The sequence below is a fragment of the Plectropomus leopardus genome, chromosome 10 (assembly GCF_026936395.1).
Source record: "Plectropomus leopardus strain MGB_pleo_1.0 chromosome 10, ASM2693639v1, whole genome shotgun sequence".
Classification (NCBI taxonomy): domain Eukaryota; kingdom Metazoa; phylum Chordata; class Actinopteri; order Perciformes; family Serranidae; genus Plectropomus; species Plectropomus leopardus.
In genome coordinates, this window is record NC_142185.1 from 23639098 (window position 1) to 23665369 (window position 26272).

At 39.3% G+C, this 26272-nt stretch overlaps 3 protein-coding genes across 4 annotated transcripts in view; 2 read left to right on the top strand and 1 right to left on the bottom strand.

Annotated features, from left to right (window-relative positions):
• The window catches only part of nalf1b (NALCN channel auxiliary factor 1b), a 115177-nt gene extending 108077 nt beyond the window's left edge, over positions 1 to 7100 (bottom strand). The window contains exon 1 of one of the 2 annotated variants that reach the window (XM_088083332.1): positions 6944 to 7100. The gene's annotated coding sequence lies outside the window, so the exon portion shown is untranslated. The remainder of the gene's footprint in view (positions 1 to 6943) is intronic. The other variant, XM_042495001.2, reaches the window with a different exon arrangement.
• Positions 7101 to 9222: 2122 nt separating this feature from the next.
• On the top strand, positions 9223 to 16442 carry abhd13 (abhydrolase domain containing 13). Its single transcript, XM_042494307.2, has 2 exons — positions 9223 to 9461; positions 11911 to 16442. Exon 2 carries the CDS (start codon positions 11945 to 11947, stop codon positions 12998 to 13000), a length of 1056 nt encoding a protein of 351 aa, XP_042350241.1. The 5' UTR covers positions 9223 to 9461; positions 11911 to 11944; the 3' UTR covers positions 13001 to 16442.
• Positions 16443 to 16828: 386 nt separating this feature from the next.
• On the top strand, positions 16829 to 21723 carry tnfsf13b (TNF superfamily member 13b). The gene is made up of 6 exons (XM_042494309.2): positions 16829 to 17364; positions 17460 to 17571; positions 18200 to 18256; positions 18741 to 18865; positions 19164 to 19314; positions 19547 to 21723. Exons 1-6 carry the CDS (start codon positions 17140 to 17142, stop codon positions 19657 to 19659), a joined length of 783 nt encoding a protein of 260 aa, XP_042350243.1. The 5' UTR covers positions 16829 to 17139; the 3' UTR covers positions 19660 to 21723.
• Positions 21724 to 26272: the final 4549 nt, after the last annotated feature.

Consider the following 26272-nt stretch of genomic DNA (forward strand, 5'->3'; position numbering starts at 1 on the left):
TAAATTTCGCAATGGCACCATCAACTATGTATCCGTGTAAAGCCAGAGTTTGAGAAAGTACCCAGAGTTCCACCTCAGTGTATCATGTTTTCATCAGCCGAGATTATAAGACAGGAGCAACATGATCTGCCTTCATTTTTCTAACACCTGCCTATCAAGCATGTAAACCATCGCTGTAACCATTAAGCGGCCCTTTCAGCAATGAGCCATGGAGGAGCATCAATCCTCCTGGTCCTCTAGGCTCGCTGGAGCTGTGATGCATTGCACCACCGAGATGCTCCATTTACAGGAAGGAGACTAGGGCAGAATAAATGATATGCTGAAATTATAGCTACAGTTAAATCAATCAGCTTGAGAAGATCGGCATCATCTGATTTTGCAAGCTCCCATCATGCAGCGGGGGCTAATTTATGGGGTCACATTGGGGTCACGGCAGTAGCTGCAGTGATACAGTGTAATCAAGCTGGGGTCATAAGAGTCGAGGCCTGGGGAGCATAAATCAACCGCATGAACTGCCATGGTGAGCTACCATACACTCTTTCTCTCTCTCACACTCACTCACACACACACACACACACACACACACACACACACACACACACACACACACACACTGTGGGACACATAACTCATTTATGCAGGTATCATACGTTGCCATCAGGATGCACACGTTCACACACAGACACATAACACCCTGCTCTCCGCTAATTCCTCCCATTAACAGCGACATTTAAAGATATCTCCCTGGTGCACAGCCGCCAGTGTAAAGTACCTTTTCATTAAGCTCTTATTGTGTGGGCCTCAGGGGTGAGGAGGGGAGGTGCCTGGGACTGTGTGTCTCCCTGCATGTGTGTGTGACTGTGGGAGAGGGCACAGTCAAGAGAGAGAGGGAGAAACAGCTTGAAGCAGACAACAACTAAGGGCCAAGTGTGGAGATAAATGAGGAAGATGAGGAGCGCTCTCAGTGATATATAGTCCAGATTCACAGGTTGAAACTCGTGTCTTTAAATCACATGGCTCCCTGAGCTATAACGCTGACTTACTACAGGGTCAGGAAAGGGAGAGATATAGGAAACCGGACACGTATATCATGGCATGGACCTGTATGTTGGCCCCTCCTCTCAATCATTCTTGTCTTAGTGTAGTCTTTTTTCACACTACCTCCTCTACCTGGAGAGCGCTGACCATCTTTGAGTAAATATGTTCTGAAAATCACATGCTAGGCCATATTTACTCATAATTATTACATAATAATTACATTTGTTGCAGCCACCTTACATAAGTTGCCGTGTATTTGATGGACGTATAAATGGTAGCACTGGTCGGTCAGTCCAGTGTGTATGCAACAAGATCTTCATTGGATGGATAGCTGTTAAACATGTGGTGCCTACAAAGCATTGTTTCAGCGTTAGTGGACTTATTTGGCCCCAGCTGGGCTATTTGTCTTTATTTGCAACACACTTCTGCAGGATCGCTTTAGAGCATGACCTGCTGACACACTAATGAATGAGTACCTTTCCCTCCAACTTCCATCACAAGAAGCATTACTTTCAATGCCACGAGGGCATGCATTAGTAAATGACAATGTGTGTATTGGAAATTTACAAGAACCCTCATTCTATAAGCACCATCAGGTTTGTTTACAATAACGTCCAGATGGAAAACCCTGCATAATGTATATAAAATTATACAGTGCTGAGCAAACACTGGCTTAATCGGGTAGTTATCAGTGTAAGTGTATACACTGTATTTAGAATGTTTTTATTGCTTTACCTTACTGTCAGACAGCCCTCTGACAGAAAACTGAGGCTGTCATCTCAAAGCTGCCACCATCCATCAACAAAAATAGTAATATCGCTTTACAGAACAGTGAAGTTTATGGTCTACCGCTACCTCAATCTGTTAGCATGTAAGATAAGGCTGTGAAAATATTGCAAAAGTAGTGTACACTTTAACTGATATTGATTTTTTTAGGTTGGTCTTTTAGGTGGTTAAAATATGTGTTTCTGTGGCCCCCGTTCACAGGAGAACATTGCTTAGCTTCTGTGCCGGTGGGTTCGGTTCATCAAAGACACAAAGCAACACATTACATGAAATAACCATAGAAGCAGCATCATATAGGTTTAGACTATCGTGTTTAACCCTCTGAACCCTGACAAACTGCATGGGTACATGGGAAAAAGGCAACGGGCAACTTGGCAAGAAATGTCCCTAAAACGGCAAGACATTAGTTAATTAAGAAAATTATTTTTTTAAAAATTTGGAAAAATGTCCAGATAGCTATACCTATAATTACCATAATTAGATATTTAAAAATTGAACTTATTTTTTTGTACTTTTATCTAATTTTTGGCTAATTGTCCTTCTGAAGTTGTTCATTGCCTTTTTCCCATATTTGTAAAAGAAATCACGCCAATTTGCCCAGGTTTCAAAGGTTTTACTATATATATTTGAAGCAGCTGAAATTGGCATCAGAAATAAAGTTTTATGTAGGTCTCGATGAAACTGTTTTTAGCAATGCACGTACAGCAACATTTTTGTGCAGTGTAAGCTTTAATTTGAAGAGCCATGTTGTAAGTGCTCTTAATTTGATCATTTCTGTATTATCCAAACACCACTGATTGGCCTTACTTCGCTTTTCATATCAGTTTACTAAAGGTCAAAAACCTAAATTAGAAATAAGATTCTTTACCCTTTCTTCTTAAACCAACCATTTTTGCTCATTCACATACCCATACAGACCCACACTGACATGCACACACACTTATGAAATGAGAAATGAAAGATGGCCTTTCCATCCCTACAGGATAAAACAGTAACCTTTAATCTGGACCACAACCCTGTCTTTTTGTACTGGCGACCAGAGTCCACATGTCCTCTGGTATCAGCTCAGTCAGGAGTGATCTCCCAAAACAACTCAAACAATCACTTATTACTGCTGGTCTGACTGACCTTCACAAAGTGACTGAGTTTTCTCTAAATGGAGAGAATTTACTCTCTAAGTGGATAGCAGTTATCACCATGACCCTATATGCACTCAAATTCCTACAGTTTAGCGCACCTTTAGAAACCTCTTGACTTCCCTCAGACAATGTGGCTGCATTTTTCAAGGACAGTGGGTTCTACTTCTCTGCAGAGACTCAAGTCTCCACAGGCCAAATTGAACACATTGTAATTACAGCATGCCCTTGATATTGCACTTTTTCAAATAGGGCTCGCTGCTGACACTATTTCATGGTTACACCACCTTCAAAAAGAAAATGTCCTTCACAGAGAGACGTGTTTAGGCTTTTCCCAATGTGATGGGCTCTGGACACAAGGTAGCTGTTACTGTATTACTGATTAATAATGATGATAACGATGATGAGGATTACTGTGGTGGGGGCAGCTGAGGTGGTTATTGCCTCAGAGGAACAGTTTGGCATTTCATGAAATATGATTATTCGCTTTCCTTCTCAGAGATCGATACCACTCTCATGTTTGTAGCTGGAAACAGCAGGTGATTAGCTCGTAGCATAAAGACCGAGAGAAGGGGAAAGGGCAAGTATAGTTTTTTCAAAAATATGCTACCGGCAAAGTTCACATGTTAATGAGTGAGCTTTATGGGTGCTGCTAGGCATATTTTTGATCTTTGGAGGGCCAAGATAGCTCTTACTCTCTGTTTCCAGACTTTAGGCTAAGCTATGCCAATAGCCTCCTGGCTTTAGCTTCATGCCTAATGCACAGTAATGGAAGTGGTATTGATCTTCTCATTTAATGTCAAACTATTCCTTCAGCTGTTACTCTGTGATGTCGGACATCTATTGTGTACCCATCTGTCAAAGAGGGATCCCTCCCCTGCTGCTTTTCCTGAGGTTTATTTTTCTCTGTTAAAGGGAATTTTTGTTTGTTATTTTATTATCTAGGGTCTACCGATTGCAAGTGTTGTATGCTATACAGATTGTAAATACCCCTGAGGCAAATTTGTGTGATATTCAACAATATAAATAACATTAACTTGATTTGACAAAAGCTGGCATTCGTACTCATCTCAAAAAAATAAACACTTGAATCACATTAACAAACCACTTGAAGGCTGCTTGATTTAGCAGTTCTGGCAAGTGATGTTACAACTGTGGAGGCAGTTCAAGGTGTCTGGCGAGCCAAAGAAAAGCTCTTCCCTGAAAGTCTTTTCAGCTTTATTTTTGGCACAATGGCCAAATGCACGGTGACCCTGAGAGCTCAACTCACTGCAAATAGACACAATAAAAGCAAACGGAGAAACATCTTCGCCAGCTTGATTACACACGAAAACATCAACTTGACAACACCTGCACAGTATTTAGGAAACACTCAAAATACATACGTCACTGAATGGTTTTGGCTTAGGATGGATGCTTTTTAACCTCAAGGCCCAGACTCGAAAAACTGATATCAAAGAACTAGTGGCACGTCAGCTGTATCTCAGCCAAAAAGTTGCAGCTGAACACATTGCAAAGGTAATAACCAACAGCATATAAGTAGCATATAGGTTCTGTTCTTGCATGAGAGGAAATAACTGTGCACACCAGTAGGTTGTAGTGGTCTGTATTCATCGTTCAAAAAAGGAAACCAGGAAACTGACACAATGGATTCAATATGCTAATTAGCCAGTTAGCACATCGTTGCGCTAGCAAACAATAACACAACTTCAAATATTTTCTGCTAAAGATCTCGAAGGTTAAAAGAGCTGCAGACTCCAACACTGACTCAACATGCTAAATTAACCAAAACAAAGACAATATTAGCTGATTAGTGCCAACAGTATGGGACACACCACCAAAGCTAGGATGACAGACACACACCAGTGGTGAAATACTGCCCAGCGCCTGATTATTGGCTTGGTGTTTCAGGGCCCTTATTCTCCAAATCCTCACTACTTCTGAACTTTGGGTCCCAAATTTCACACAGGAGTGCACACACATATAGACATGTGTATAAACAAACCTGCAGGTTAATTAGAATGATAGATATCATCGAATATGTGACAGAAGGTTTATTTACAGGGGAGCTGAGGGAAATACAGCCCTTATGAAATGTCAACCGCCTCACCACAGGAGGCCATCTAATTGCTGCCTGAGACATACAGCAATTTCCACCTAATGTATTCTTGGCAGGTATAGTGTATAGGGCGCTTTTTGCTCCAGGTACATCTGCTTATTTCAATGTGCTGATTAAGCCATTATTGCAGAATGAACAATCTCATTAAACCATGTTGACTGACACTACAATACAAATGGAAGAGCTCCAGCAGCTCTTACTTTGTTAATTACAAATCAGCATAAAAAGAAAAAAAGCAGTTTTAGGTACTGCAGTGACATGTAACTCCTGGCTGCATCTGAGATGTGTTTAAAATGAAGAGTTGCCATTATGTAGCTGTCCTCTCTGACTCAAAGCAATGCTCTGTCTCCAAGGTGACAACACATTTACATTGTAGCCATGGACACCACATCTATCACCTCATGCATGGCATTCAGTGACTTGCAAATGAAAGAGGCATCACTCACAATGATGTCAGATGAGCTCAAATACGTCTTTCACAAACCCAGCAAAAAATGCAATGACGGCAACTCTTACACACGAAGTTATAAAGTCACAGCACCAGTCAAAAAAGATGCTGACTGACAGAGAAATCGATGTGTATCAATTGCTTGGCCATTGGGCGCCTCGCGTGAGGTGAATGACAAGCCTGTCCCCTGGCCTGATGATATCATATTCCCAGCGAGGTCATCACAGTCTCTCCTCGTCCTGTAGCAGCTCTGAATTTGTATTATTGAGCTCAAGCCCTCCAGCTGTTTGGAGTGCTATATTTCAAGTAATTGAGTCGTGGCGTCTGAGGGTTGAGCCACAGAGTGTGCATGTGTAAGTGTGTATGAGAGTTGGAGTGTGTGTGTGCGCAAGTGTGTGTGCGTGTGCATGTGTGCATGTGTGTGTGTGTGTGTGATAGATGTTTTGACTGGCATGTCAAAGGTAATTGAGTCGAAGGAAAGAGAGAGTGAACTTGCCAGCTGTCAGTCTCTGACGGTATACATTGAATCCATCAGAATGCAGCACTCCCTGTTATTAGCTTTTCCTTCTTTTTTTTTTGCAACTGAGTCCAAATAATAAAAGGAGCTAAAACATGGACATAAGAAAATAAAATAAAATCAAAATAGAATAAAATAGCCTACACGCTTTCATTCCTCAATCTGGACAATTTGGTTCAAATAAACATTTTTCCCTTTAAAGCCCATTTTCCAGGTAAATTCTCACATAAAATGGAGCTCTGTGAACGTTTTGTGAACAAAATTAAAAAGCAAATTAACATTAATGACATTAATCTGTGCACAGGGTGACTTGCACCATATTTATGTGCATTCAAACTCCACAGGGCAGATTAATAGGAGTCCACAATAGACTGTATATAAAAAGTCAACAGTGTATACAGTCTATGGTGTCGACCATAACTCCACAGGGCCTGAATTAATTTAGTAAGCATTAAATATGACATCATCTCCTAATAACAACTATTTCCAATGTAATATGCGTCACCATCAGCAAGTCATGACAGTCACAGTAAAGCAGCATTCATACACGTTCTTCTTATTTGTTATAGTATGAAAAGCACAGGTGAAACCGGTAAAGTTAACGATGGCTTAGTTCCATTAGGTTTTCAAGTTAGCTATATCAGTGAGCCAGCATGGACAATACCAAGGCCTCCTCTAAGTAGAAAGCAGCTATCATTACTATAATTAAACACACCTGTGCTTTTCCCGCAAAGACAAAAATGGAATGTCAAAATGTCTCCTGTGCAAAGGGTCTGTTAATGAACAGTCACCATATGCTTTCACAAGCAGACTGGCCTATATTTTAAGTGACCTTTCTGGATACTTTTCGTGTCATTTTCGTGTAAACATAAACTACGAAAAACTGTTTTCCAACTTACCTGCCCATCTCCCATCTAAAAATGTTTTGTTGTCTCTCTGGCTGTAGTCTCCAAATACCTTTATGGCTGTTGTCTATGCTCGAAATCGCCAATTCATGAAATAAAGTTACGGATCGTACTTCCGTATTTTCATTTAGCCGCCAAGAGAAAGAGTACAAAGAGTAAACAGGCGGATCGAGAAAGATATCCACCCCTCTCGCGCGCTCTCAAACTCTGACCAAACTATTATTAAACTGTAACACTTGGCTGATTTAATATAAGCACTATTGTGTTACTACATTGCTTATTTTTGTGTAAAATATATTCACAATTAGGCTGTAATACAAGAATTTGTAAACAGGAAGTGGGCGCCATACTACCGTGTCGTAAAAACGGACGCTAAAAAAAACTGAGATTGAATCGTCACACGGCAAAACGAAGCAGTGCTGCTAAATATGAACCAATATTCAGTTATAATATTTCTTCGTTTTAGCCTAAAATATCTTCAGAAACATATTTTAGTTCCATACCTGTATTTTTTCCTCAAACAAAAGCATTCAACACATGCATTCCATATTTTCAGAATAAAAGTTGGATAATAATATTTCATAATTTAAAAAATCGTTTTCATAATAAATAAAATGTAGAGAAAAAAAGAAACAGAAAAATGAGAAACCTCCAGGGTCTGCTATAAAGATTAAAAAACTCAAATGTTAGTTTTGCCTATTTAAATTGATGACTTTTAAATTTTCAGTCCCAACTTCTCAGATGATGAAGAAAATATCATTAATTTGGTTATCATTTTAACAAAATATAATATGCATGATTGATTTGGCTAAAAAAAAAAAAAAACTCTACCCTCCTTTCATACTTTTATAGACAGGCTACTGATATTAAAATAACCATCTTTCTAGCGTTGAAATGCTTCTTTATTTGGTGGCGTACTAAATGAAGTTTTTATCTGCCGGAATAGAAATATGCTTCATCAAGGGTTTTGATGCTGACATTGACACAACAGAATCAAACCAATGAACCTCAAGGACAGAGCTGAACGGCCAACAGCTGTGCTGGTCTGCACATAATCTGTCTGTTTCCTCCAAGGTCACACTGAGTGTGAGCAAGCTGTCAAAGCAGCAATACAATATTCAAGGTGGGAAGAGGGTCAAAAATCGACAAATACCAGTTTGAGTACATACAGTCCCAATCAGTCAGCTCAATTGTGCCTTTGTTAGTTGTGCTGACCTTACCGTATACAGTGCAAACAATTGTCAAAGCAGACTGTGAGTCAGTCTTCAAAGTAAACAGGTTACTGAGATCAGCCTACAGGTTGACATACATACTCAGCACACAGTACCTGTCAGCAGTGTTTTGGCAGTCACATCGAAATTTTGAACTATTTATATGGACAGTGAGATGTGTCAGTTCCAACTCCAACACGTAAAACCATGTTTTATTTAATCTGTCAAGTTACAGGCTTACTTTACATCAACAACATGCGTGAATGATAGTTACAATTTCCTGTCTATTTGTGCACTGTGGCATTGTAGGTTATTCATGTAGCATCCCACTGCCATAAAAATGTTGATTTTACTTTTTTGTATTGTTTTTATTATTATAATTACTATTATTATCATTATTATTTTCTTTCATCTTTTCCTTTAACCTGTTAAATCAACCTTCACTTGCCTGTATTATGTTCTCTCTAATAGCAACACCTGGTGGAAAAAAAATGAATAGCACATGAAATGGTAATAGCTCAACTTTCAGTCAAAGCACGGTTTTTTTTTTAAACCCAGAATGTTTCGTCATGTGTGACACAATGTTATAGATATTATGTAATTGATAGGAGACATTTGTTATGGTTGCTGCTCTCTAGTATTTCAAGATGCTCCAAAATTTAGAGACAGTGGCTCCTGGAGCATATTTTAACTCCAGATTGTAGTTGCAATATGTAGTTATTATATATATATATTTACATTTCTAGACCTTGTTGAATTATTATTTTAGTGAGTCAGTATAACAAAAAGACCTGTTTTTAACTTTGTATTTCGACGTTACCAGGACATCCAACTGATGCTCAGGAAACAGTAGATCATAGGAAAAGATTCATTGAAAGGAACAGAAATTGCATTCTCTAGTTGTTATTCTTCTTCTTCTTATTATTATTATTATTATTATTACTATTAATATGATTATGTATGCATTTTTAATTTTTAAATTTTCATTATTTATTTATTTATTTATTTATTTTCCCAAGATCTAAAAATGCATTTCTTCTGCTGTGGAAGTGGAACCCTTGTTTCATGTGCTGATCTCAACACGGAACTCATGAAGGCTACACCAGTAATGCTAACCAGCTGTGTAGCTAGACAGCTAGCCTCGCCGGTTTACTGGCAGTTAATCTCCTTGCGTTATCACCAGCTAACTTTCACTGTATATTACTGAACTGTTTCATAACTGCATGACAGTGACCGTGCTGTCTATGCGTTGCTGTTTTGCAAAATATTCGTGCAGCTGAGGCGCTAAAAATGAGAGAAGGGTGAGTATGTGGCTACCTTGCTAACCATTGAAAAGATAGGTGGCTAAACTAGACGGTAAAACAATGCTGATAACACTAGTAGCTTAGCATGCTTGTTACGGAGCTAATTCGTAGCTACGCTTGCTAACGTCATTTTTAAAGAGATTCGTGTGTTTTGGGGGTAGTTACTTTAGAGCTTGGTATTTCACCGTCTCAGATACAGCTTGTTTTGACAGTTCAGAAATGTATTGCTAAGTGATAGCCGTCGCTAACGTCAAATGATAGTTAACGTTAGCTGGCTACCGCTAACTGTCAAAGCCCTCTAATGGTTCGTCGAAGCTAATTGTATCTGTTTGATATTTGGTTTTCGTGAAGTTGGCAGTAGCTGTCACCATCTCTTCCTTGTCTGTGTGGGGTCAAGCTATTTTTCAGCCTTGTAATATTTATCAATATATCATTAGATTTTCCCCAGCAACGTTATCGTTTAATTTAACGCCTTCTTTTCGGTGGTGCTTATTCCTGCTTCTGGAGAGCCACACCTCTGCATAACGTTGCATGCTGGTTACAGCTGTGTTTACTCTGCCCACACCTGCTAAGATAAAGTTGGGGGTTTCAGTTCAAGTGTTGGTGCCTGCCAGCCGTTTGAATTGGCTAAAACACACCTAAAACACCAAAACGTGAGTTGGTGCAGCAGGTTAGATGTGCTATGCTGAGGCTCTCCAGCGCCAGGCGTGACCACCACCTCCATCTGCCTGTAACAGACAGTCAGTCAAGTGATGGATGAAGCTGGTTGCAATTGCAATTGTCTGGCACGATTTAGTATTTTGGGTTAGTTTTCCCCTAAAACAGGACGGACATGGACGGTGCTGTCTCCAGTAGCTGAGTGGTTTGAGTGACAGACTTTGTGGCACAATTTGGGGTTTTTAGTTATTAGAGTGTTAAACAATTGTCTGTTAGGGGTCAAATCTTCCAACTTTTTTATGACAATAGTGTAAGGCCCTTTGCTTTGAAGGATTCATGTTTTACTCAGCTGTGTAATTCAGCATCATATAATAATATATTGATTCTTTGGACAACAAAACTTTTTTTTTTGTTATCACAGAGTCGGCCATGATAAGATTTCAGTTTGATTATCCAGTGGCCCGTGATTGACACAAGACGTTACCAGTAAAAATTCTTGATGTCTGTTTCCTGGCTGCTTGCTACTGTCTGCCTTGCTCTAGGCTACTAGCTCTCTTTGAATGTTTAGGAAGGAGTTTTGCTTGGATGGAGATTGTGACACAAACATGTGATGGAAATTTCAAAATAGAGGTGTATCAAAGATAATGAGATGTGTCAGTGTTTTTACTTTTCATTGATAATCTTGAATCATGATCACTGAATCGCTATATCATTGTAGATCAATGTATTATTAGACCCCGAGTTTTATTTCATTCTAATGACTTACCTCTGTAAAAGATTTTATCAAAAATAGCCTGTACTTAATTTAATTTAATCTAATTAAGTAAGCTTTAAGTAATTCAAGTGAAAATAAGCGAGTATTTGCTTTTTAGCATTTACCTCTCCATTTCACCTGTCAAAGACAGGATTTATATAACCGATAGCCTAGAGTGAGCTAACCGGACAGTTTTCCACAACCTTGTGGTGTTATGACTTTGTCTGCTGTTTGTGTAAACATTTATGGGTGGAAATTTTGATAATAAGTTATTTGCCATAAATATACCAGATATTAAATAGTAAACGATTTTTTAATGTCAGATTTTTTTGTCATTCCTTGTATTGTTATCAATGTACATTTAGTCTTTACAGTTTTAGATTAAATAAGAATTTTCAGTCATCACTTTGGGCTCTGATGGGTATTTGTCATCATCTTTTTATAAAATACAAACAAATTAAATAATTAATAATGATGAAAATGTGCATTATGATGCTGGTCAGATGTTTTGTATCTATAGTATTTTTTAAATACGGAATTTGTGTCCTTTGTAAGACCATTTCTTTATCACTAAAACATAAAAGTTTTCTATGCAGGGCTTTTTTACAAAATGTATGGGCTCAAAAGAAAAATAATCCCTCTCAATCATCACTAATGACCTGTTATAGGTGTGTGGCAGTGTATTAATCTGCAGAGACCCTGCTCTCAGCCTGTATTTTTTTTTTTTTTGTCTTCATATTTGCTGTGTTAGGGACATTCCTTGGCAAACTTGAATGACCATCCGGGACTTTATAAAAGGTTAGCAAACAGGTGCCAGACCATGAGCAGTAGCATCCAAGAGGAAACTACAAAAATCAGGGACAAAGTGTCAAAAAATGCAGATATGGCAATACTGTTTACAAACAGGAGCCAACACAAGCCAACATATCCTGCATAGTATACAATTTTGATGTTTTTCTGTATACGCTCCTTAATCATGTATATTCAACCATGTTCCCTTCTCTCCTCTGTCTTTGGTTCTCTCTGTGTTTGCAGTGTGTGTGTTGTGTGACTCAGCTCCTGTGTAGCCATGGAGAAGCCCTGGAGGCTGTGGGGGGCGATGGAACGTTGTACCCTGACTCTGGCCTCCTGGTCCTGGGGTGCTTGTCGAGTCTCCCTTTTGGCCCTCATCCTCACCTTCCACCTGTATGGAGGATTCTTTCTCCTTGCTCTTATCCTAGCCTCTGTGGCAGGCATCCTTTACAAATTCCAGGATGTGCTCCTCTACTTCCCTGACCAGCCCTCCTCCTCTCGCCTTTACGTTCCCATGCCAACAGGAATCCCGCACGAGAATGTGTACATTCGCACCAAAGACGGTGTGAAGCTTAACCTCATCCTTCTTCGCTACACAGGAGGGGACACACCTCCTGGAGTCACCCCTGGCAACCAGAGCAGCCCCACTTCCTCTGCTCCGCCTACCATCCTTTATTTCCATGGTAATGCAGGTAATATTGGTCACAGGGTACCAAACGCCCTGCTGATGCTCGTCAATCTGAAAGCCAACGTGGTGCTTGTGGACTACCGTGGCTATGGAAAGAGTGAGGGTGAGCCCAGTGAAGATGGGCTGTATCTGGATGCTGAGGCCACACTGGACTATGTCATGACCCGTCCTGATCTGGACAAAACAAAAGTTGTACTATTTGGACGCTCACTGGGGGGTGCTGTGGCTGTGCGCTTGGCATCGGTCAACCCTCACCGTGTAGCAGCCATCATTGTTGAAAACACCTTCCTCAGCATACCCCACATGGCAGCCACTCTCTTCTCCTTCATGCCCATGCGCCTGCTGCCCTTGTGGTGCTACAGGAATCAGTTCCTGTCCTATCGACAGGTGGCGTTGTGCCGCATGCCCTCGCTGTTTGTGTCCGGTCTGTCGGACCAGCTCATCCCACCAGTCATGATGAAACAACTGTATGAGCTGTCTCCTGCGCGGACTAAACGCCTGGCTATCTTTCCAGAGGGCACGCACAACGACACATGGCAGTGTCAGGGCTACTTCGCTGCTTTGGAGCAGTTCATGAAAGACCTGCTGAAGAGCCACGCCCATGAGGAGAGTGCTCAGCCCTCAGCGAGTGTCACCATTATCTGAAATCAGGGAGCGTTGACTACAGAATATGGGCTGGAGGGAGTGAATTCTGTCACAGGAATTGGATGGACTTTTGGATTTTTGGAAAGAATGTACATTTTTTATGCTTTTGTCTGGGTTTCTGTTTTATTTTACTCTTTCTACCTTTCTGTAAATGTAACATATTTGTTAATGATTTGATTATTTCAAGATTTTAAAAGAGGGTGACAATGCTCTCATGGATTTTTTTTGTGTTGCAGCTATGAATGCATGTATTTATGACCTTAAATGAATGAAGCCAGAGCATACATGCCCACACTGCAAGACAACCTTCTCACAACCACAAAATATTTGCTGTAATGGGTCTACTGAAATTAATTAAAATCACTGAAACAGTTGCTCATAATATAGTGATCATATGAGGACCTACAAATATTACAATAAAAACTGATTACTACTGGAATTAGAAATACACTTCTGATATACAAAATGAGACACTGATAACATGTAGGCTTATACTGTATATATCTTTGTTAATACATTACATTGCACTTTTTTGTTCAGATTTACCCAAGTGTTGAGTGATGTAGGCAAACATCTTCTGAGCAATACTTTGAGGAGCATAAGGATGTTTTTTTCTCCCGCTTTGGTAAGGAACATTCATATTAAGAGTCCCTGTTGCAGCTTGGCATGACATGACATTGTAGTGATTAATATTTATATATACCCTTTTTTTCTGGCACAATAGCATAAAAAATGTGTGCTGCTGAGTAATTATTTTCAGCCATATGAAGTGTTGGCTGAGGTGCAGTGGTCAGTAAAATAATGTTGACATGTTTGTTACTTCTGCCTATCAAATTTGATTTTAATAAGGTACGAGATCTTCTCCATTACTGTGTCCTGTCCAAACACAACTAGCACACAGGATCGTCTTTACTCTTAAATGGGCTCAAGTTACTATTTAGGAACTCTGGCTCCTGTAGTTTGGTAAGGAGCATTTGCTTTGTGTGTGGTTTGTTATTAAAGGATTGGTGCTGATTTCTTCAAGTCTGTCTTAGTACAACACTGTAACACATGCTCGTATGTACTCTGACATGTTATTGGTCGCTGTAATTCTCTTGTCTCTACTTATTGTAAAGAAATACATTTCTAACGTAATTCCAAGATAACCCAAAAAGAGATGCGTGACAAAATGTGCAGTCCTCAGCAGTCTAAGTGGGAAAAATTCACTGGGTATTTTCCAATTTAAAGTCCATTTAGTAGAAAATCTTCTCCTTCTGTTACTGTTACTCTAGTGTCTATAAACAGATTCTGCAAATGTATGCACAGTCTGTAGGCAATGGGGCAGGATTTTGGTATCAGAAGTGTTGTGGTTTCTGTTTGTAATCCGAGTTGTAGCTCTATTGACCAATCATGTTTGAACGGCAAGTAAATAGTCCAAGTGGAGGGGTGGAAAGTGTTGGCCAAAATGCAATTTCTAAACCCATTTGCTATTGTCTGACCATGAGGTAGCATTTTATTAGTTTAAAAAAATATATATTTATTTATCTGAATCCACATGCAGCTATTTCTTTGTAGAGAAGTAAAATAAGAAAAAAATGACTAGCAATGACTGGTGCACAGTAGAGGAAGTTTTGGCCTGGATATTCGAAAAAGATCTACTGGACTGTTATTTATATACATGTCACTACTGATTGAGTAACACATCTGACACACCCACCAAATTAGAGAAAACGTACCTCAAAACCTGTTGAGCACTGTTTCGAGGAAACATGTTCAATCTGAAAACCATAGCCAAACGGTGCATACCGTTTTGAGATTGAACATGCCGGAAATATTGGCCCCTGCCGCCAGAGGCTTGTCATTATCAGACCGATACCTGATGGGTTTCAAAATTGCTGTACCTCCACCCAGATCAACAAAGAAACACAGTCTGGGTTTTCCAAAATAGATTTTGGAAAGAAAGAAAAATAATTTGTCCTACTCAGACTGAGACTTCAGATTAAGAACTCTAGATTTTGTCTCCCATCTCTTTTAGTCAAATTACACAAGGAAGGGTTGTTGTAAACGATTACAACAACCAACCACTCTGTCAACATACATACTGGCATGTGACTATTGTAATAAGACAGTCTTGTTAAAAAAAAAAAAAAAATCAAGCTACCCTTTAAGAACTAAAAATAAAGTGTGAGAGTTTTTAATGAACTGTAGTGATTATTTGTTTGCTGTTATCAGCATCATAATTATTAATTGGATGATTCTCTGTTCTTGTCTCACCCCATGCTTATATAGCAAAATGGCTTTACTCACTTGGAGGGCTTTTAATGAGCTAATTAACCTTTCCTGCATGTCTTCCAGGGGGTGGAGCAGAGCCCGATGATTCAAACACCGTTATCTGCTCCTGCTTTCCAAATGCAGCATGCTGCACTGCAGTGGTCTGAAAGCCATTTAAAATACAGATCTCCTTAGCCATATTTGATACTGTTTGTAAACAGTACGCTAAATTTAACAAACATCAAAAGATCAAATTTGTTTGTGTCAATATGAACTTGGAAAAGAATGGTCTAAAGGCTACTATGAATGTAAATTGTGGTCTAAAGTTAACAAGTGTGCTTTATGAGAAATAATGTATAGATGGTCTTTTTTCTCTTTTTCTCTTTTTTTTTTGTGTGACTTTTTGCCACCATCGGCACTGAATAGTTTCAGACACTTTGTATTCTATGAAATCATAAGCTGAGTTATCCCATCCTATGTTGTGAAAGCACATCTGAATTCAACCACTCGAGTGTACACTCATTTAGTTTCTCATGCTTTGCTTTACACACTGTTTGTTTGCATTGTGCAATCCCTTCATTTAAGAAAAGATGTCAAAACTTGGTATCATTCACTTGATTTATTGTTTCGATGGCTGGCCTAAAACAAAATTAGTAACAACTACAATATTGGGGTTTCATCCTATCCTAATGTATTGTTACTCTCCAACACCCTGTCGATGAAAAGAAATGGAGTCAAACTGAATGTCTCTTCATATTTATTTTTTTTTTATAAAGAAAATCATTTGCCAGGTATTCAGCAAATGCACTATGGAACATATTTTTATCTGCTCATAATTGTTAACAGACAGGAATGAATGCTGTTGAAAGTGTTTGGAATTTGCATTTGCGAGCTGGCATGTGATTACATTGAGTCTTGGCATATTTCCGTAATGGACCTGCACAGTGTTGACATAATTTGTGTCCATCTACCATGATTTGGGAGAACGATTGATGGGATATCTGTACTGTCAGACATCTGTATGACTCATCTTTATCATCAGTATGAAGCAGTGAATACGAGGGATTTTCCATTGTATCTGTTTTTTTTCTATTTCAAAACAAACAATGTCAACAACTTCTTTTGTAAGCACACATTTCCACTTTCTATTTTCTGTACTGTAACATGCAATAAATTGATACGTTAAAATTGCTGTTAGACTTTTTTGTTGTTGTTGCTGTAAAAGGTTTATTTCAATGTAAATCTTCCAATGTCATGTATACAACCTGGCATCACTTCACTTTTTGTATTCTGGGTATTGAAGTTTGTTTGTTTTGCCATGTATTGTTGCTGTTGAAAGTTGAAGTAATTTTTGTACTTCCTTTTTTCAGTACTCGTTTGCTCCTTGAGCTGTCACTTATAAATATAACCGTGTCATTAATAATGTCTATTTCTTCTTTTCTCTGTTCCCCTATTTCTCTACCGGACTGTCGCTCGTGTCCAACTGCCAACCTGTCCTTCCTGTTTCAACTTTTTAAAAACCACATGGTGTCTTAAATGTGTGGAACCTGAGGTATGTTAATGGAGCAAAATGAAGAAAAAAGGGAGAGACTTGTCAGGGCTGTTGGTCAGGCAGGAAGCTGCGTGTGTGGTTAGCTGAGCGGAACAGTAGAGGGGAAGCTGTTTTGACCTTTTTTGTACAGTATTTGTTCTGCATAGTCCTGTAGACTGAAGAGACTACTGAAGGACAGATCGAAAGTCAAGGAAGTCAGTGATACTTTTACAACAGGCAATGCGGTAAAGCCAGAGGACAGAGACAACATTGATGACAGAAGCAAACATCAACCATACGTAGCGTAGTTCAGGCCTGAGACAGGTCATGCTGCCAGTGTGAGCTCTCTGGACATTGTATGGGCCCTGCAATGGCAGGTGTTGAGCCTGGAACCGGACAAAGGACATCCAAAAGGAGACTGTCCTGGCCAGTTTTTCTGCTGACGCTAGTTGCTGTCACCTCCTCCTCTCTTTCAGCTTTGTCGCTGTACCAGCTGGTGGCTCTCAGAGCCGAAGTAGAGGGACTCAAATCGGAGGTTTATCGCAGGAGGGAGGAGGGACAAGAGGCCATGCATGCAGGCCAGGTAAGACAACAAAGGACATTTTCATCTGCACAGGATTATAAAGACATTTTAGCAGCATGTATTCTTTTTCTTAACACTTTACTTTGTATTTTCAGACCGAGAACATCAGTAGGAGAAGCAGCCAAGAGCCCCTACACCAACCCGGGTCTCAAGATGCTATCAGCCTGATGAGGACGAGAAGGTTGGTCTCTGGATCAGAGACATTGGGTAAGACGTGCTAGGCTGCACCTGAGTTTGACAGTTAATGATGCTATTTTCTGTTGTTTGCCTGGAGTGCAAGATTGATGATTTCACAAACCTGTTGATTCATTTGCAAAAAGATATGTAGAGACTGTGGCATATTTCTAGTGTTAAATGTGGCTATGAAGGTCTTCTATCCATTCTTTAATTTTATATTTTCTATGTCAATTTAAAGTCAAGTTTGTTTTATAGCTAAATATCCTAAAATGTTTCAGAGGGCTTTATAATCTGTACATACATACAACAAACCTTAAAAAACTGTCTATAACATCGTACACTTGAATACAATGTAATAATTGCCAAGTGCGCATGACTCATTAGTTTTGGTGACAGCCATTTGGAAAGAAGAAGTTGAATATGGTAAAATGATGATACCATTCATTTGTGCTCACTATTAACTATATTTTGTGAACGTGCTTACCAGCTCAAGTTACAGTTACAGTAACAGTTCCTGGGGGGTTCGGGAAACCAAAGTGTACAGTATGCTATACTGTTGCTTAAGTGCTGGTTTTGTCAATGGAATTTTGCAACAAATTGAAAAGAGGAAGTACATAGACAGACATGGAAAAATAAATTTCTCTTATTTTTTCCACAGTTTCTCAGCCTTGCTTGCAGTTGTTGGCAAGCAGTATCAGGAAAACCTTCAGGAAAGGTACAGTACATCCGACTGCCGTGATATTTTGGTGATTTGTAATTGCTTTTATTTGGCATTAAAAGTATCGCTCACTGGCTAGATGAACTTTACACTATAATAAGTTTCTGAAAACATTTGACGTGAGAACTAGGCAATGCAATAACAATATTCATTCATATTCGATCAGCGCTGCCCAGTTTGACAGTTTGACCGATGTTCACAATCATGATTGACAGCTGTGTCAGAGACTCTAGTAAATGCCATTAGATGCAATAGGAGGAGGAGGAGAAAGGAAATGACTTTTCTTAGACTATCTGTATTACATATTAGTGAGTATGTAGTGAAAGTTTCAGAAAATAGTATTAAAAGTTAATTTTTTAAAAGTTACCAAACAGAGCTTTAATATTACAGTTAGATATATTTCAAATAATTTGTATAAATGTGTGTAAACATATACCAATGTTTGACATGTTTTCTGACATATTCCTGTTTCTTGAATCAGAATATAAGTCTGAGCCGCACACAGGTATCCCCTGGCAGGCTGGGCTGAAACGAGGATCTGCCCTGGAGGCAGATGGAGACTGCATGCTAGTCAGGGAGGAGGGCTTCTACTTTGTGTACGGTCAGGTAGGTGTATTTGTTGTCATTTGATAGTTTTTCCACAGGGTGGTGCTGCTAGCCTGTTTGCTAATCACCAGATTATACATAGGAGGGGGATCTGTGTACATACATTGCAGGAAAAAAGGGTGTGCTTGATCCAAGCATGCAGTCGGTTAACAGACCTTGAAGAAAGGTCAAAGAACATGCAAACGATGCACGCAGAATAAATGAAGTGGCAAATGATATACCACCCACCAGACTGTTTATATGTTTAAAACCCATGCCTCATACCATAGATTTAACCCAGTATTTCTGTTGTGCTCAGGTGTACTACATAGACAGCACCTTTGCAATGGGTCATGTGGTGATTCGGAGGAAGAGGAATGTGGTGGGAGACGAGCCTCAGTCTGTGATCTTGTTCCGCTGCATCCAGAACATGAACCCTGTTCACCCTTACAACACCTGCTTCACAGGAGGTGAGCCTGAGTTACTGTTTATGTCAAGCTATGCTCACCCTGTTTTACAGCAGCTGTTATGGAGGTCAGCCCGTGTTTTGTAGTAGAGCTCTCAAGCGTGTGTGTGTGGGTGGGGGTGGGGGGGTGGGGGCTGCATATGTGTGTCAGTAGTTTAGTATGGCTGATAGCTGTTTGAGGTAGAAAAAATGACAATTGCAATTCAAGGTTTGAAATGTGCATTTTCATCCCTCAGGTATTGTGAAGCTGGAAGCCGGGGACCACTTGGAGCTGCTGATCCCTCGTTCCACAGCCAACGTCTCCCTGTTTGGAGACTCCACCTTCCTGGGTGCTGTCAAACTGGCTTAAAGTATGCCACCTCAATTTGGAGCCCAAGGGATGCTGCCGCGATGGGAAAGAGGTGCCATGACTGGAGGGAAGTGAGCAACAAGGCACAGTTCTGGTGACCTCGCGTGACTTTGGGTGATGGGAATATGTGATGGGAGGTGAGAAAAATACAGGAAGTGGCCATTTCTGTTCTGGCTGAATGATAGACTGTGTGACTCCTTGCACGTTCAGCCTGAGGGGACATTAAGGGAACTATGAGATGGCTCAAGCTCTACTCTTATGGGGATAGTTTATCCCCAAATCCAAAATTAATATTTTCCCTCTTTCTTGTAGTGCTAGATTGTTTTGGTGTGAGTTGCAGTGTTGGAAATATAAGCTGTAGAGATGACTGCCTTCTCTTGAATATAATAGAGCTAGATGGCACTCTACAATATATTTTAAAAACTCAAATGCAATGTCTTTTTGGGGATGAACTATACCTTTAAAAATACATCCACCTTATAGTTACAGCTGTAATATATTCATTTCTAACACACACCAAGACAAGATATGTAAAACCATCAGAATCAAGTACTTTTTCCTTTAAATAATCACAAAGACATGGCAAAGTCTGGCTTGTAAGAGACGTGTTACTTGTGTGTCATTCTTACACTGTTTTGATCAATAGTCTTTCATCCTGTAGCAGCAGCATTACTGAAATAGTCCCTCTCATCTGCTTTATCATTTTAGACATTTTCACTTAAAAAAGAGTGGTGTGATTTTTTATCTTAATGGCATGATTTCATTTAAGCTTACCTTCACACTATATTTCAAACTGAATTTTGATGCAATAAAGTGACAGTACAAGGTATGACATCATCTGAAATCTGGATGGAGATTGTTGTTCCTTTGTTGGCCACAAGAAGGATGACTTCAGTGTGGCAGAACATCCTGTCAGGCAGCAAAAAGACAAATGAAGTTAAGGTTGAGTAGCGACAGTCGAACTCGAACACACAACTGTACTGTTGTGTACTGAGGCACAACAGTACAGGCAGTGCATGGCTGCATATTCAAAGTAGCTGCTGCTCAGTGAATTTGAATTGCCTGTTAAGCCTGAAAGTTGTAAACAGGAAAATGTCCTCAGTGGATTAGTTGTCATTTTAAAGCTAGAGGGAGTTACACAGCAGGATTCAAACACATATTGATCAATGGACTGACATTATTTTATTCAAATTTTCATAAGCGATCAATCTGGGAATTCAATATGTAAATGAAAATTACCTATAAAATGTGGTGTCAGAATGAACCTCCATAATTAAGCACAATAAGAAGTAGGACTGGGCAATGATTATTTTTACCAAGGTTAAATTGGAACCTGCAGCCGCTGTTGCGAGGACATAGCCTCTGTACATACGATGCCCCCTCAACTGAGCTACTGGGTACCCCAATTATTTCTGTTTTTAATTAAATAGGGAATTGTGTTGTGATAGTATACTATGCAATGCCATTATGCACAAATTTGGCATATTATTTTAGATAATGTTAAAATATAAGTAGTGTGATTTTTTTTTTAGCTTATCACCCACCCTTAGTATATATAATACACTTTACATAAACACAAATAAATGTCAGGAAATATAGTCTGAACTATGTTTCTGGCTGCTATCTGCTGTCAGGGAACTACTAAAACAACTAAAACAGAAAAATCATCAGTTTTGGATGCAGAGGTGTGTTCCATGGCACAGGCCCCTACGGGACAAAAAGCCCACCCACATATAACTCAGCTTATGCAGTGTTAGTAAACCCGATTTCTATGTGTTGCCTACACAGATTTATACTTGTCCATTTCACTTGCAGATATTAACATTTGACTTTTCTTGACTTTTCTCTGTTGGTTTTGACGCATCTGTGTGTTTTGTCAAACAGAAACAAAAATACATTGTGAAATATGTATTTTTGTGATACAAAAGTTGTTTTTCCTGAGAATTATATAAAAATGAACATGTGGGGATTTTTTTGTTGTTGCATAGAGCACTTACAAACTGCTTACTAAAATGTATTTACAGAAAGTAACAAAAAATATATTAAAAAAGAATGAACCATCAATTAGTCATACATGTTGATTTAAATAAAAAAAAAATACGATACACATTACATGTTTGAAAACATGTTTTATTTTGTTTTATTTAAGGCCTAAACCTTTCAAAACTAAACCACGTGAAAGTAGCCTATTCAAATTAACTTTCAAAATATGTTCATTTCCTCGGCATAAAAGAGATATGACAACATGCCTCCCTGTATTGCCCCAGATAGGTCAGCATCTTGTATTTTTTAGCCAAATATTTTTTAACTGGCTCATATTAAAAAGATATTTGGAATAGTTTTGCACTGGGGTTCTCCCCTACCTGTCACACTCTGCCCTGTCTGCTGCTCCCTCTCTCTGACTCACACACTCACACACACACAGGCCCTCTGTCCGTTGGGGCAAAGAGTTAGACAAAGCCCAGTGGGTGGTCACTTCTTCACTAGGCATTTTGCCCTTGGAGTCATGGCTCCATTTGACAAGAAGAGAGACTGAAAGAGGGGGAGGGAGGAAGAGAGTCTAAAATAGAAGACTGAGAAAGAAAAATTTCAAATGGACTTAATGGATAGCAGTAGCCATTAGTGGAAGAGCAAGAAGAGAGATGCTGTGAGGCTAAAACAGATAGAGAGAGCAGGCCAGGTCCAGGCTACTACAGCCATGGAAGTCAGAGAAGCTCTTTGATGATCTGGTAAACAGAGCAGGCGGCTGTACAAACAGCGATCCAGAAAAAGAAAAAGGGGGGAGGAGGGGGGAGGAGGGTATAAGAGAAGCGGGGAGCACAGACCTCCCCTATAAACGTGTCAAGCATGATGCTCCCCCTCCCTCTTGGCCAGAAATGTCTTTGTGTGGTGCCATGGTGACGGCTGGTGTGTTGGCGGAAGCTGATGTCATTGTGGGCTCGCCTCTCAAAAGAGAAACCAGCATCTGACCGGAGAATCAGGAAATGAGACCTGCTGTGTACACATGCTGGCACTGTGTATAGTTCACACACGCACACACATGTGGTGAGTGCACACAGCCGTGTTATTACACACAGAGAAAAAGCAGACAGATATATATCTCAGGGTAAAAAACGAGGAAACAAAGTCATAATGTTTATAATCATAAAGTTTTGTTTTTTAGCAGATAATTAATAGTTTGAGCACAATTTGTATTAGAATAATTAAAGGGATAGGTCTGTTTTTTTGTTGTTGTTGTTGTAGGGTCATAATGGGATACTTATTTAGAGTCAGTGTATTACACACAGTAGATGTCAGTTAGTACGCCCCCAGTTTGGAGAAGCAGGCTGGAGTCCGACACAGAAGCTAAGCAATGTGTTGCTGTGAATAGGAGTCAGCAACAAAAAACTTTAACACGTATTTTCACCACTCAGACAGTCCGTTCCAATGGGGAAATCGTTAATCATTTCAGTTCTCCATCTATGCTCTCGTCAAAGCCACCAGACTACACTGAGAAAAACAGTAATTTTAGCTTGCCAATCACAGGAGCAGCTGGTCTACGCCTTCTCCGATCAGTTAGTGTGTGTTACTGTGTGACTTTAGTGAATCCGAACTAAGCCTTTAAAATGCCAAAGTCACACAATAACACAGATAAACTAACTATTTACAGGCAGTGGTAAACCAGCAGCTCCTGTGATCATCAATATATAATCATTGTTTTTCTCAGTGGGGTCTGGCTTTAAAGATAGCAATATAAATTAACTTAATTTTCTAGTTGGAAATCACTGACTTGAAAGTAAAGCAGTGAAAATATTCTCAATATAGTGCACACTTAAACTGATATTGATTTTTTTAGGGGGGAATTTTTTAGGTGGCTAAAGTAAGCTTTGTTACTGACCCCTCCACAGCAATGCATTGCTTAGCTTCCATGTCAGACTACAGCCTGCTTCTCCAAACTGGGGGAGATTGACTGATATTTACTGTCTGTAATATACTGTTTATAGATAGAAACTCCATACAACCCCCATGTTCAATGGTTATCACTGATATAAAAACATCTGTCGAGTGTAGAGACTTAGCTTTTTATGAAGAATCAAACCAATCTTAAAAAACTGAGTAAGAAAAACAACCCTCAATAATGTTTTTTTTTAAATAATCTCTTATGTTTTAATAGGCAGTCTTCACTGCAAAAATATCCACAGGAGGTCCAGTAAGCAAAATAACAACCCTGATATTTAGATTTCTTGTTTGATATTAGTCAATTTCTCAAGAGGACAGAATATTTTGCTCATTTGTAGAAAAGAGGGATGAATTTCTGCAGAAACATCAGTCCCTCAGAGTCTGTCTCCTTCATCCTCCCATTTTTAGGCTGCATCACTTGTTTTAGACGTGGACCTTAGCATCTCTGTGTCCTCATCTGTCCTTTTCATTTCCTCCCTCCTCCCTTGCTCCCTGTTTGGGAGCTTTAGGACAGGTCTGACTGATGACGGGGGCTAAAGGTGATCCCTGAATCCTGATTATAAAACCCAGCGTGCTCTGTTTCTGTGGCAGACCACCACAAACACACACACTGCGGCTTTTGAGGACATAGATTTGCACATGCGTATACACATTCATACGCCTCCCCTAAAGACAAAATGTACATCAAACACTCACTATGCTTCGGTGTACTACATGGTTGCTCTGTGTATGTACTCCCCTAGTATTTGGGGATTACTTTGATCTGCAGCAGTCAGACCAAAGTAATCAGGCTGATCCAGAGCCCTCCAGCTGAACTGGCAGCAGCGTGGATTTCTCATTTAAGTGAGGATTTGGTTTATCAACAAACTGGATTGGATTGTGCCATCCATTACTCTAAAGTCTAAACACCATGTTCTGCGCCTGCCATGCTGTAGATTATTAATCGATTCAGCCTAAGATGACACTAATTGTTTTTGATCTGAAAAACGTGACTGACCCGGCAGAATGAGAGGTTTATTTGTTTTTAACAGATCTGATTTAATTTCGTCTCCATCTGACTACATAGGATCTGATGGAATATAAGCTGATCTATAATTCATATGGCTCTGCCTCTGCCTGGGATCAAACCACGATGAAACGGCAGGCTTGCAATCTGCATGTGTGCAGGAAAAGTAAGAGCAGATTTAAAAGTTGTCTGTGTTCGAGCTCATCTTGGTGAATCTTGGCTTTTTTTTCCCTCGCTGTTTTTCTCAAGAACCTCAGCCTATTACAGAGGAGAGGGAACACATCAAATGGATGAGAGGAGGAAAGGATTTTGGTTTGCCACAACTGTGCCCCCCCCCTTCCTTTCTCCATCTCCTGCCTCCCACACTCGGCTTTATGGCTCCAAGATGGAGCTTTGGCTGAGGCACACAGAAAGCCAGCAACATTTGTCTAGCTCTGTTTTTGTGTCGTGCTTAAATGCCCCCCCTCCGTCACACAAATCTAGGGGCTGCAGGACTGAGTGTGCAGTTTGTATACACTGTAAACTGTAACTTTTTGCTATCTGTACCCAGACCTCTCCACCAGCTCATTTAAAAACATACAAGGAACATGCAAACACGAAAGCATGAACACAACAAACAAAACACTGATGATAAAGCCTAAAAGAAGACAGATGAATGATATTTTAAGTATTTACTATCCATCCCAGAATTCCCCTTTTTTGTTAATTTTAATCATTTGTATTGTCAATTTCTAATAGTCCTATTTCAGTGTCAAAAACGGCATAGAATGGGAGAAATCTGATTTTATAAAAATGTTTTATAGGCCTATGCACAATAGTGCTTTGAGCTAATTTCTAATGTCAGCATGCTAGCGTGCTCACAATGTCAATGCTAATTGTTGTTATGAAGGTATAATTTTTATCAAGTCCATAATTTTAGTTTAGCATTTAAGTATGTTGCTTTTTTATTATTTTTTATATTTGCTAATTAGCAGTAAACACAAAGCTGATGTTGTTGAGGTCCAATTGTTTTCATAATATTTCAGACTGGACCAATCCACTGACCCATGTAAACATGGCTAAAAGAAAGACACCACCCATGCACCATTTTTGTCTTATTTTTGTCAGATCTTGAATTTATATATCCTATTTTAAGGAATACTGGTCACTGGTCACAATTCAATCTCAAATATATTATTGTTTGTTTTGAAAGCCATGGTAACTAAATGATTTTTATGACAAACCTCTTGATCTCGATAAGTAAATTTAATATTCTCATATCTAAACTTGCAAAATCATTCCCCCCTTTAGAAGTTTTTTTTTAGTTTAATGAAATATCTTTAAATTAAAAAAAAGCTATTTCAACCCTTTATCATTTTAACCTGCTATTTGTTAATTTATGTTCTCCATTATCTTAAAAACCTATCTGTTTGTGTTTTTTTCCCCTTTTTGTTTGCTTGTTTTTTTTTCTTTATTGTTCAATTTTAGTCTGTCACTTCTCATTTTGGCACTTTTTATGACATCTGCCTATGCATTTATCTTTTTAAGAAAGTTGAACAAAAAAGGAAAAAAATATTGCTATATCCTCTATGGTCACCACAATCATAAATAATTAGTCTATTTTTGTAAATGTGAATTATTTTCATATCTACATTAATTAATCACTGCTTGCACAGGTGCATGCTGGGA

Coding starts and splice junctions, on each gene's coding strand:
- abhd13 (XM_042494307.2), top strand. CDS start 11,945: ATGGAGAAGCCCTGGAGGCTGTGGGGGGCGATGGAACGTTGTACCCTG.
- tnfsf13b (XM_042494309.2), top strand. CDS start 17,140: ATGGGCCCTGCAATGGCAGGTGTTGAGCCTGGAACCGGACAAAGGACA. Junction 17,572..18,199: donor CTCTGGATCAGAGACATTGG/GTAAGACGTGCT, acceptor TTTTTTCCACAG/TTTCTCAGCCTTGCTTGCAG. Junction 18,866..19,163: donor TCTACTTTGTGTACGGTCAG/GTAGGTGTATTT, acceptor TGTTGTGCTCAG/GTGTACTACATAGACAGCAC.